Here is a 13,276-nt window from a genome sequence, read left to right as displayed (position 1 = left end):
TGATACCTAGGGAATCATGTAAGCGATGCTGCTAGGCGTTTAACATGATTGGTTGGGTACTATCAGACTTGAGTTCTGACGTTCTTATTATCAAGGAGTTGATAAATAAGAATGGAGCAATTGGGGTATGCTCATATAAGGACATGTTTAGTCCGAATCACATGGAGATGTGAACCCACGGCTAGTTGTATCAATGAACCATTGAGGGCCACACAAGTACTAGCTTTCTAGATCCCGTTGAGAAGTAAAATAGTTCAATGTGTTGAACGGCTTATAAAGGAGTTTATAAGCGTAGGGAAAAAAATAGAAGTATGACTTCTATAAGGAGAATGTAACTTTTAATTTAAAGAAGTGTTCCTATGTTAAAAGTTGGCCAAACAAATAATGTATTTGAAAATTGTGATTTTCATAAACATTATTATGGACTAATTAAATTAATTCAAGTGTTGAATTAATTAAACACTAGTGGGCCTAGTAGAGTCCAAATAATTATATTAATTCAAGTGCTGAATTAATTAAATAACATTGGGCCTTGTAGAGTCCAATTAGAAATAATTATTAAACTAGTGGGCTTGAGTAAAATCAACTAAAGTTTAAATGATCTCAAATGTGTTTGAGATATTTAAATAAAAGTTCATGGGCTTTGTAATTGTTACAAACCCAAATAGATTGCATGCATGGGAGATGAAAGGGTGGGAGACAACTTTTTGTATAACCAAGGCATTGCATGCACATGCTTAACTCAACTTTTTCAAGGACCAAGAAAAGTCTTTCAACATCATTCTCTACACCTAGATGGCCGAAATTTTCTTCATTATTCTCTCCAATTTTTCTCTTCATTTTGGTTGAGGAAAATATACTCTTCTCAATGAAAAATACTCTAATTTTTTTAGTGCAAAATTAGAGTGGTTCTACTTTGTTAGTGGTGGACCTAATTTGAAGAAAAGAGTCCAAGAACAAGGAAGCTTGAAGATTTGCCTTGCCATTCAAGAGCTTAGTTGTATGTCAACTAAGTTGGAGCCAACATCAATCTTTTAAGATTGATAGGTATTTTTTTAAACACACTATGAATGTCATTTTTGTGTTTTCGTATTTGCTACACATCTTAGTAGAGGTGTTCGATTTTCTTCTTGAAAATAAAATTATGAACTTCCGTTGCGCATTTGAACACCTAAAATCGATCATCTTTCATACACATCCATTAATTTCCTATTTTTGAAAAGAAACCTAGGGTTCTAAGAGTCCTTGCAGCCGCCCCCTTCCCTCTCCATCTTCCAGCAAATTTTCATGTGTTTTCTTCAAGGATTTTAGAGCCACGTTCGTCCCGGATCGATACTCGCACCATCTCCGCTTCGGTATCACTGTGTCGGTAAATTTTAATTCAAAAAACACGTATATTCTTTCGTTTATGCATCGATCTCGTCATATTATGCGTCGTTTGAGCAATGATGTTTGGATCAATTTTGAAACGGTGTTTGGATCACAAATCTCAATTTTGCTGTCATATTTACAACTGCGATTTTTCGGTCGTGATTTTGAGAAAACTTTCAACTTATAAAACGTAGAACGTTTCTATACCTTCGATTTGACAGTAAATTCAAATTATTTGGATAAACATTGAGTGAGTTACGGTATTTTTCGTGGGACTGCTCAAACTACATTTTTTTTAAAATTATGTATTGATGCGTTCTTGAAGTTTTATTGTTGCAGGCTTCGTTGGGGATAGACGGATGATCGTTGCTGTGTATAGGTATGCTTAGTATGATGTTGGGTTGGTATTTGGATTACCGGTTAGTGTCGATAGGCGCTTGAATTCATGAGAAGTCATAGGAAGCGATTTGGTGTCAATTGCCGTGTTTTTGAATTGTATGTGTCGCAGAGGGGACGTCGTTGCTTTGGGGTGTTTGTACGAGGTTGGTTCAATGTTAGGGTATACTAGGATGGGTCTTGGGGTGTCGGTTCATGGTCCATACAATCGAGTCTAGAATGATAAGCAACGCATGTATTAAATTTTCGTGAGTTTCCGATTAGCGCAGGTACATGGACCCTTTCACGGACCCTTACACGGGGTCCGTGCCTTTGTTTCCTTCCTGGTGTCAAATTTACGAGCCTACACGGACCCTGACACGGGGTCCGTGCCATTCCTTCTTTTCGGTGTGTTTTTACAGTATGTACACGGACCCGTACACGGACCCAGGCATGGGGTCCGTGTACCTCACTTTTTGGGAAATGTTATTGATTACTTTGAGGTTTTATGTCATGGTTTAGTACGATGATTAAAAAAGGTCAAATCCAGAGTGAACTAGAATGTCATAAGCTATTTAATCACTTTGGTGGTGAGCTCGAGTAGCTACGTCTAAGTTATGAAAGTTAAGTATTTAAATTCATGTTAGTATGTGCAGCAGCGGTTCCAAGCGAGATCCAACAAATCCCTCAACGCCAAGTAAGTATGTTCGATGTGCAAAGAAAATATTTTCAAGTTTTTGAGGTATGCTAAATATCTTGTGACCAAATTATGTATGGGGTTGGAAAGCGGTAAAACATGACCAGGGACCAACCTACCCCGTTAAAGCATGAACGGGTTTAGATCAGGATTGGAAAGCGTTAGATCATGAACGGGGACCAATCCGCCCTTTAAAGTATGAACGGGGATCTCACGTATGTGGCAGTGGATTTTTCTCTGTCAGCCCAGTACTTTGGTTTAGTCTGATCAGGCGATTATGTTATGGGTCACTTGCTTTGAAACATGCCTCTACGCAAAATGATGAAGTTATGTATGTACAAGTATGCAAGCATGTTTATGAACAGATTTCATGTTATGGCACGCCTATGTTATGTATATATTTTCAAGTTTATTGCAAGTTCAAGTTTCAAGTATGTATGCGCTATTTTGAAGTTGCATGTGGTTTTATTACGTATTATTTGTTACTACCAATTTATACGTGTTGAGTCTTTAGACTCACAAGACTTGATCAATGCAGGTGAGGATTCTTTCGAGGAGATTAGGGGTGGGGACCAAAGAGCAGGCTTGGACTGAGCAGGAGGCTAGACCCAAGGACCGCCTAAGTTTTAATGATATTTGAAATGTTGAAATACTCTGGTTTTATGTTACGATTTTGAGGTTCAAGCAAATACTTTTGGCAGACATTATTTGGAGACGTACAGTTTATTTTATCAAATTTTGAATGCTCATTATTTAATTAAGAAAATATTTAATTCTCCGCAAATTTTAAATAGTTAAAAATTACGGTACGTTACAGTTGGTATCAGAGTGGTGTTCTTGTAAAGGGTTATGCCTACTGCCAGTTGCGAGAAGCTCACGAAGTGATACCTCAAGTCTGTAAGTTTTAAAGTTTTGAATTATGTTATGTAGTGAACATCATGTCATGATTTCAGTATGTGCATATTTAAATCCAAATTACGTGCATCTTATGCTATTAGTATCATTTTCATTCATATTGGGTTTACGTGTTGGGTAATTATTGGAAAAGTATGCCTCATAGAAGCATGATTAATCGGGAAGCAAGGGATGAGGACAGAGAAGCCCGAGATGAAGAGAGGGTCACTCCTCCTCGCCCACCCCCGGATATGCAGGCGAAGATGCTTGCAGGTATGACGCAGTTCTTCGCGCAGTTTGCAGGGAACGAAACTGCAACATGGGGTGCAGGGGCGAGGCCCCAACCGGAAGCGATGTATGAAAGATTTTGGAGGATGAATCCGAAAGAGTTCTCGGGGACGACTAACCCAATGGTGGCTGAGGGATGGATTAAATCCATCGAAGTGATCTTTGACTTTATAGAGCTGCAGGATGCAGATAGGGTCAGATGTGCTACATTCCTTCTATCAGATTAGGCCAGATTATGGTGGGAAAGCGCTTCCGTATCAGTAAATCTGCAGACTTTGACCTTGAATGGGTTTAAGAAAGTGTTCTACTCCAAGTACTTCACTGAGGAAGTACGATCCAGATTGACCAGAGAGTTCATGGCGCTGCGGCAGGGAGACAACAGCGTTGTCGAGTTTGTGCGAAAGTTTGAAAGAGGGTGTTACTTTGTGCCCCTAATAGATAACGATGTCCGGGAGAAGCTGAAGCATTTTATGGATGGTTTACGGCCGATCTTGCGCCGTGATGTCCGAGTTGCTGGTCCTACTTCTTATGCAGTTTCCGTGTCTAGAGCTTTGGCGGCAGAACAAGATCAGCGGGATATCGAAAACGACAGGCAGGGCAAGAGGCCCTATCAGGCTCCATAGCAGTAGCAGCAACAGCAACCTCAGTTTAAGAGGCCGTTCCAAGGGTACCCAAGGAAGAAGCCATATCAGGGACCGCCAAAGGGCAATGGTCCAATTCAGCAGCAGGTGGCGCCTTAGAAGCCCGGTAATTTCCCAGTGTGTCCTAAATTCAACCGCCAGCATCCGGGGCAGTGTTTGTATGGGTCAGGCTAGTGTTTCAAATGCGGGGCAAGTGAACACATATTGAGGGAGTGCCCACAGTGGAAGCAGCCAACCCAGGGCAAGGTGTTCGCCATGCATGCTCAGGAGGCAAACCCAGACACGACATTGTTGACTGGAAATATAAGATTAGATGCTTCATGATTTTTATAGGTGTTACGTTGTGGAATAAGGAATTATTATGATGTTCATGTATGCTGGCTACGTAGTGTAATTGGACATGTTTAAGAAATTGATAGTTGGACCGAACCAAATAAAATTGCATATGTTCTTATTTTTTCTTTAAGTTTTATTATTTCTTAATTGGGTTAATCATAATACGAAGCAAAATAAGAGAAAGCCGGTCAACAAGTGATATTGGAGTTGGTACATTATTTTTATGACGTTGATACTGCAGTTCGATTTTTGAAGGCAATGGTAGGATGCATGATGAAGAAAAGGCCTCTGTGAGTACATATGATGGAACGATTGTTGATATTTAAGGGAGCATATGATTATTATCTGATTTTTATATTCATATTTTTTTCCTGTGCTGCAACATAACCAACGACAACATTTGAGATTCAGTAGATAGGGGGAAAACATTGATTGGAACCTCTCGATTTGATTTCTGAACTTTGATTGATTTTTTTTCCAAAAGAAGGAGAACTAGAATTTTTTGAATTTTCTTGAATATTGTTTTGATGATTCTTCAAAACTATACCAAAAGGGGACAGATTGTTAGATGTTATCTTTGATTGGCTTAATTTTTAAGATTAGTTTTTCAGAAAAATATTGATTTAAATATTTTGGGAAAAAAAGATAATTGGTGAAGATATTTTGTTGAATATATATTTTTATTGTTGAATATGTTATGGAAATAGAAATATATTATCTTGATTGATATGAGAAGATAACATTTAAGAGTTTGTCTATCTTGGATATTATGGAGTTCTCTATTTATTAAAGTTCATGTTCATTTTAAAGATTGCCTAGACTATGTGGATCGATGGATGCCAATGAGATTTTAATGTCAAATCTTTCAGAGTTAATTTATTGGTTGTTTTTTTTATGCACTATATTCATTCAGACATTATTTAGGAAAAGAAGGTGAGTTCTCATGAGATAGTCACTACAAGAAAATTCATTTTTAACAACACATCAAAGACAACGGTTTTAACAAGAACCGTTGTCGTAGCCTAAAAAAATCCGCTCAAATAAAACAGTTTCTTTAAAATCGTTGTCTTTGATATATCTACGGCAACGGTTTTTAAAAACCGTTGTCTATGAGCGTTTTTTTTTTTGGGCTACGACAACAGTTTTTAAACTGTTGTCTATTAGCGTTTTTCTTCAAGCTACGACAACGTTTTGTAAAAAACCGTTGTCTTTCAACTGGTTTTTCTTTAAATTTGTTGTCAATATTACATTTTGCGACCGTTTAAGGTAAATCTGTTGCTAAAATTAGCGACGGTTGTACTATACCGTCACTAATTTAAATCTTGTTACGGTTAAAGTATAACTGTCGCAAAATTTAGCGACGGTTTTAGTTAAAACCGTCGCCGATGTAAATATAGCGACGGTTTTACAAGAACTGTCGCTAAATTTAGCGACGGTGTTTTTAAACAGTCGCTAAATTTAGAAACACCGTCGCTAAATATAGCGACAGTTTTGGTAACACTTAAAATTTTTCTCCCTTATAAAATTTTATTTTCGATTTTCTCTTTAAAATTTAATAAATTTTTAAAATATTATTAAATTTTCGACGGTAAATCACAAATATAATTTGCATATTAGATCGTGAGTTTTTTTGTATATTTATTAAAATATTAAAAGTGAATTTTTTTTTTTATTTTACTGAATAAATTAGTGACGGAAAGCATACAAAACCGTCGCTAATATTAGCGACGAAGTTTTTGAAACACCGTCGCTAAATGTAGCGACGGTGTATTAAACCGTCGCTGTTTAGCAACCGTTTAAATTACGACCGTCGCTAAACTTCGCTAAGTTTAGCGACGGTTAAGGATGATGTCTGTCGCGAATAAAGTTGAAAACCGTCGCAAATTGTAACTACCACATCATTTCAAAACCGTTGTCGTTTAGCGAATGTTTAACCACAGGACCTTTAACAACGGTTTTGTAGAACCCATAATTAGACTACGTATAAGCCATGCATAATTCTAGTATTTTAAAATGATTTTTATTCCATGAGTATTTAAATTTAATTATTTTACGTAGTAGTTTAAATTTTTATCCTTTCAGTTATTTCAGTAAGGCCGGACTGGAGTTGGAGCTTAGAGATAAAATTTAAGATTCAGAAAATATTTCCGGAATTTATTTTAGCTAGCAAGTAAGTTAATTTAAGTTAAAAGGAGGTTTATGAAATTATTTAAGTTACTTGAGGTGAGTAGAAAGTAAATTCAATTAAGTTCCATAATTAAGGGGTTAGTTCACTAAATTATTTAAAGGATAGATATGGCTTTAAAGAATTAAAAATTTACTAGTTAAACAACAATTCCCCTTCATTTTTATTGCTAAAATTCGGCCACCCTTAATGACTAGACAATTCCTATGCCAACTCACCCTTTGACTCATTCTTTGTTGTTTTAGCATGCCAACCTTTTTAATTATTAATCACCCTTAATTAATTAATTAATAACCAACATCCTAGCCTTGTAAAACATGTAGGATTCGGTCATTTGCATCAAACAAAACACCCAACAAATATTTGATATCAAACCAAAATTCAAAATTCAAAAAGAGTAGACTTGGTCTTGCATTTTTCCCTATATTTTGCACCCATCTCCCTCATTCCCCTAACCACCATTTCTTCCCCTCCCCATCACCGAAATCTGAGAGAAATTAAGAGCTAAAAGTCGTGAGTTCATAGGGGAAAAACAAGAGAGAAAAATCGAGTGAAGAACAAGGTAGCAAGAACACTCCACCTCCTACGCGCCGAATCGTTTCATTCTTTCGTTTTCTATCAAAACAAAACCAAGCATGCATATATTCTTCCTTGACTCTTCAATCAAGTCATACTATCATTATTTTTATGATTTATGATCATCATTTCATGCATGAACCGAAATACATCAAGAAATTTCAGAAAATGCAACATGCAGAATTTTTCGGTTTTCTCTTGTGATTCACGGGTTGCTTTGTTTTGTGGGTTTCAGGTATTGGTTCGATTCCAGGCTCCCAAGGTGACATCTAGACATGTAATAGGATGTATTAGGATCACTTTGGTCCATTCATTCGAGCCCCACACCCACTGGAAACAAGAAATGACAGCAGCTTCCCATTCTTGCCATATTGAGTTTCGATTTTCTCATGTTGCCGTCAAAGGGAAATGAATCTGATCTTGGCTGCCCTAAGGGCTTATATCCATGGTTGGATCACTTCCCTAGCATGTTTAAGACGTGACTAAGTTGCCCTTTTGGTGGCTCGGTCCATGGTTACTCGGTTTTCAACTAAAACATCAAGAACAGCCCCTTTCCCCTTTCGGCTTCCTCTCTTTTTGAGCTTGTGTTGTTTCGAATTTTAGGGAATGGTGTGGATCTTGGTTGGTCTATGGCCCTTAGCCATGGTTTAAACCATTCCCCTAGATGTCTAGATCGTGTCATGGTCAATCAAATGGCCATTGGAACGATTCGTGACAGCAAAACAAAAGCAATGCATCCTACGTGCAGAATTTGTTCTCGGTTGTAACGTTTGGGTCGTTGCTGGAATATTTTGAATTGTGGCTGGTCTAAAGCCCTTAGCCATGGTTCAAATCATTCCTTGGGATGTTGGTAAGAGGTTTTGGTCGGTGGTTCAAGCCCCAATGGCCATTAGCCTCGCAATCGACGCAAGAAACCAAAGCACGGCTGCTGTATTTTTGGACAGCAACTTGCTGTGACGGTTCAGTGGCTCGTTCGAGTTCTCGGTTGGCTTTTAGCCTATGGCCTTGGACTGGACAGTGCCTCAGCAAGTTAGGAAGGTCATGTTTTTGAGCGTTTGTGATTCAGATCATTTTTGAGGTCGTACGAGAATTTACGGTGCAATGTGCCAAATTGACTCTCGAAAGAGCGTTTCATGTTTTGGCCTCCATTCACCTAGATTTTGCCCTCACCATTTTAGGAGCATTATTTGATCATTTTAGACGTATTTTAATCATGACTACATGATGGTTTAGTGTTGGTTCGGGTTGGCTCGGAGTCATGATTTAATACGAAGTCGGTAGGCGTAATTGTCACATTTTTTGAAGGTTATTGTATAGTTTGGTCCCATAAATCTATTGCATATTTTCATGGCATATTTAGGTTGCAGCGAGCCTGGGAGCGATCCAATCCAAGCAGTAAAATGGGTACAGGATATTTAATTCAGTTATTTAATTATATTACGTGCAAAAATACAAATTTTGAGATTTATGCGATATTGCTTGTGGTCATTTTACTATCATGCTTAAGTCCGGTCCCCAGTATCGGCCCGGTCACCAGTTACCGGTCAGTTCAGTTGTTTCACCCAGTACTGTGGCAGTAGTCTGATCAGACGTAAATCCGATCCCCAGTATCGGTCCGGTCACCATTATCGGTCAGCTCAGCTCAGTTCAGTTCAGGGACCACTTGCGTAGACCATAATCTCACAGAAAATTATTATATGCTATTTCAGTACAGGGATCCAAGGAGCAAACAGTTTCACTATGATTTTCAGTTCAGCTATGCACGTATTATAATTAATCATGACACGACATTTTACGATATACCTCNTTTATATACCTACGACAACGGTTTTTCACCGTCGTGTTTAGACGTCTACGACAACGGTTTTTCACCGTTGTCTTTGAGCACACCCTTTAAATACAGGGCTTCTAACAACGGTTTTATTTGACCTACGACAACGGTGTTTAATCGTTGTCTTTTGCCTTTTTTTTAGTAGTGAGTTATCTTTCATGCATAGATCATATTTTATGTTGTGAGCTTGTCTGGTTGGTTGGGTGCGAAGTTATCGATCCAAAATGAAACTGTTCATTCTGTGTTACATTCTATGTCGTGACAACTACTACAACAAGATTCAAAAAGCTCCACTTTATCATTCTATTTTGAGAACTTTTCTATTGCTGGTGGTGCATATGAGTTCACTGACATGTTATCAAAGAGAGTTCGAGTTGATGAATATTGAATACGAGTGGTACTCGCCAAGTGAAGTATACTGAATTTGTTCATCATTGAGATGTCATTTAAAAAGAAGGGATTCTTTTATTTGAACAAGTCCTTGTGTGATTGTAATTACTTGTATTTAGTGGATTTTCTCGATAGATGGACGTTACCCAGTGGATGTAGACATGTTGAACCGAACCACGTTAAAATTGTCTGTGTTCTTATTTTTGCTTTTAATTTTATTATTTCTTAGTTGGGCTAATCATGAAAACTAACAAAATAAAAGAAAGCCGGATCAACACATGAGACTTCAAATCTGTATGGATTAGTTGAAGAAGAAATTTTTAGTAGTTACATCCTTTAAGATTTTGGAGATGCTGTCCATGAAATTAAGGATTAATGGACTGAAGATTTGAATTTTCTCAAGATGCTTATTACATCATCGTCTGCGGGTTGAGTAGGTTATGATTTTCTTTCTGAAATTTGAAAATTAACTATATTAACTTGTCAAAATGGAAGGATTACGTGTACGTCAAAATGGGGAGGCAATGTGTGAAGAAAACCACCTTATTTATTTATCCTTTTAACAAAAGAATATAAGCATGATGGTTGGGGTAGGTCTGATTGGTTAATAATAAATTTACCCAATTTTAAGACACATTAAAGGTTACATGACATAAAATATAATGGGTAAAATTGGAAAATATTTTGGTGTCATATTGACGTGCCAAATTAGTTTTTTTTAGGTCCTCGTCCTTTATAATATTGTATGTATAGTTAAATAGTAATAAAAAAATTACAAAATTCATTTTATAAGTTGACATGTTTTCAATTTTTGTCATATAAATTATTTAATTTGGGCCTTAATCTAATTAATAAGTTGATTTTTTTTTAATTCTAGTCATTTCAGCATTATACTAATATAAAATGATATATTGTTAATGCAGTGCTAATAATTGTTATAGCGATATCAAGTTTTGTTGACATGATATTGGACATTGTTGATAAGTCTAGACAAGACGTACCAACTTACTGGATTAAAATTAAACTTAGACGACTAATGAGATCAAAAGTGAAAAATATCAACTTTATGAACATTTGTAATTTTCGGCAAATAGTACACAACATAATTTGTTGTGTTTTAAAGAGCAAAGATAATTATTCTACATGTTTCCTGTTTAATTTAAAAGTTGTATAGATAAGAAATTCATATAATATGAATATATAGCATAAATAAAAAAAAATCATATTATTATTTTGTAATGAAATTTCTCTAATTTGGGCGTAATCCTGCTCAGGAAAGACAAAACAATGGTTTTCAAGATTCTAAGCCATAAAAAATAAAATCAAGATAAAGCTCACAATTTTGACATCAGAACACAACCCTCCTTAGCTTTCATTCTCGTTGTAATGCCAATAAAACATTATGTGCCAAGTAAAATTACCAAATTTTAAGTGGATAAGAGTAAACCAAAAACAATAACCTCAAATTTTCAGAAACTTGTGAACTTTAAAGATTAAAACTTTCATGCACTCTTCGTTTGCTACTTGGCTTGTGGGCCATCTCCATTGTATGGCCAATAGGAAATCAGTGCCCAATCCTCAAGATTTTAATGTGTGTCCATATTTCGAAGTTCCCCATACTATATAAGTTATCCCACACGACTTCCCTTATCTCTTTAGAGTGGCTACGACTGCTCTTGCGTTAGAATAATTAGTTCACAATCTTGCATCCACATACTGTCCGATCACTTACAGCAATGGCTGCCACAGTCTGGACCATCGGATCCGTTAACCCGCGGGCGCCGGTATTTTGATTTCTTGGTGTTCTGTAGGTGGTTTTAGTTTGTGCCGTGTATCTATACTATTAATTAAGGTTAACGTGTCACATATGATTGTATTAAAGTCCAAGTTTTGAATCAAAATGGAAACTAGTGTCAACTTTAATCATTTTCTTGATTAAGATTATATTAAGAAGTTGAATGTTGCAGGTGAATTTGAATGGATCTGTTGCTGGAGCTGCGGTTCCCAGCTCATCCTTCTTTGGAAGTAGCTTAAAGAAGTTGAATTTGACATTCGTCCCAAAAAATTCGCCTTCGAGTTTCAAGATCGTGGCCGAGGACAGATGGAAGGGGCTTGGTGAAGATATTTCCGATGATCAACAAGATATTACTAGAGGAAAGGGTATGGTTGATGCTCTCTTTCAAGCTCCCAGCGGAATGGGAACACACGACGCCGTGCTTAGCTCCTACGAGTACCTCAGCCAGGGACTTAAAACGTAATAGTGATGAATTCTCACTTTCGATTTCATGTATAATTGTTGCATATATTCATTAAATTAGCAGGGCAAATAAAAGTGTTAAAAATCGCTGTTACCAGATATAACTTTGACAACATAATGTCTGGATATTACATTTCTCCGTCTTTCATGGACAAGGTCGTGGTTCACATCACCAAAAACTTCATGACATTACCCAACATCAAGGTGATCTCATATGCAAGCTGGTCATGTTTATTACATATGCTTCTCATGTTACCTAAAATATATCATTTTCATATATAATTCGATCCTACAAAAAAGTAACTATTACCTATCTTCTTATTATATATGTTTGTTCAAATAATAATAGTTGATACAATTTTGTTTTCGACAGGTTCCTCTTATTTTGGGTGTTTGGGGAGGCAAAGGTCAAGGAAAATCGTTCCAGTGTGAGCTTGTCTTTGCCAAGATGGGAATTAAGTATGTTACAAAAAATTTGTTGTTGCCTAGCTTATTATAATCTCAATATCTCATCAGAATGATGTGAAAATGAACCTGACGAATACTTGTACGAACAGCCCCATCATGATGAGTGCCGGAGAGCTAGAAAGTGGGAACGCCGGAGAGCCCGCGAAGCTGATCAGGCAACGGTACCGTGAAGCAGCCGACATCATCAGGAAGGGAAAGATGTGCTGCCTCTTCATCAACGATCTCGATGCCGGCGCTGGGCGTATGGGTGGGACGACTCAGTACACCGTCAACAACCAGATGGTGAACGCCACACTCATGAACATCGCCGATAACCCCACCAACGTGCAGCTCCCCGGCATGTACAACAAAGAGGAGAACCCCCGCGTGCCCATAATCTGCACCGGTAACGACTTCTCCACATTGTATGCTCCCCTCATCCGTGACGGGCGAATGGAGAAGTTCTACTGGGCTCCCACACGTGAAGACCGCATAGGCGTTTGCACTGGTATTTTCCGTACCGACAATGTCGCGCTGGAGTGTATAGTCACACTCGTCGACACCTTCCCCGGCCAGTCCATCGGTAGGCTAGGAAGCTACGTTCATATTCTTCAATCTTGTTCAAAAACCAATATTTTTTCCATTTGCAATTAAAAAACTGGATAAACTGCAGATTTCTTTGGAGCTGTGAGGGCAAGAGTGTACGACGACGAAGTGAGAAAGTGGGTTTCAGAAGTGGGAGTCGATCTCGTGGGCCGGAAACTAGTGAACTCGAGGGAAGGACCACCGAAATTTGAGCAGCCGAAGATGACACTAGAGAAACTACTGGAGTATGGATACATGCTTGTAAAGGAGCAGGAGAATGTGAAGAGGGTACAATTGGCAGAAACTTACTTGAAAGAAGCTGCCCTTGGAGATGCTAACAAAGATGCGATTGAGAGTGGATCTTTCTTCAAGTGATCGATCAACTGCAACATGCATATATATA

General features: G+C 37.6%; 1 protein-coding gene across 1 annotated transcript; it reads left to right on the top strand.

Annotated features, from left to right (window-relative positions):
- Window positions 1-11,226: 11,226 nt before the first annotated feature.
- LOC140976653 (ribulose bisphosphate carboxylase/oxygenase activase, chloroplastic-like) lies at window positions 11,227-13,266 on the top strand. The gene is made up of 6 exons (XM_073440902.1): window positions 11,227-11,368; window positions 11,552-11,838; window positions 11,940-12,045; window positions 12,215-12,300; window positions 12,399-12,871; window positions 12,962-13,266. Exons 1-6 carry the CDS (start codon window positions 11,321-11,323, stop codon window positions 13,246-13,248), a joined length of 1,287 nt encoding a protein of 428 aa, XP_073297003.1. The 5' UTR covers window positions 11,227-11,320; the 3' UTR covers window positions 13,249-13,266.
- Window positions 13,267-13,276: the final 10 nt, after the last annotated feature.

Source organism: Primulina huaijiensis, chromosome 5 (assembly GCF_012295235.1).
Source record: "Primulina huaijiensis isolate GDHJ02 chromosome 5, ASM1229523v2, whole genome shotgun sequence".
Lineage (NCBI taxonomy): Eukaryota > Viridiplantae > Streptophyta > Magnoliopsida > Lamiales > Gesneriaceae > Primulina > Primulina huaijiensis.
This window is presented reverse-complemented; position numbering and strand designations above follow the sequence as displayed.

Bases quoted from the DNA above. Each gene is read 5' to 3' on its own strand.
- LOC140976653 (XM_073440902.1), top strand. From the start codon at position 11,321: ATGGCTGCCACAGTCTGGACCATCGGATCCGTTAACCCGCGGGCGCCG. The intron at 11,369-11,551 runs GTATTTTGATTT...TGAATGTTGCAG, and splicing joins CCGTTAACCCGCGGGCGCCG to GTGAATTTGAATGGATCTGT. The intron at 12,046-12,214 runs GTGATCTCATAT...TGTTTTCGACAG, and splicing joins TGACATTACCCAACATCAAG to GTTCCTCTTATTTTGGGTGT.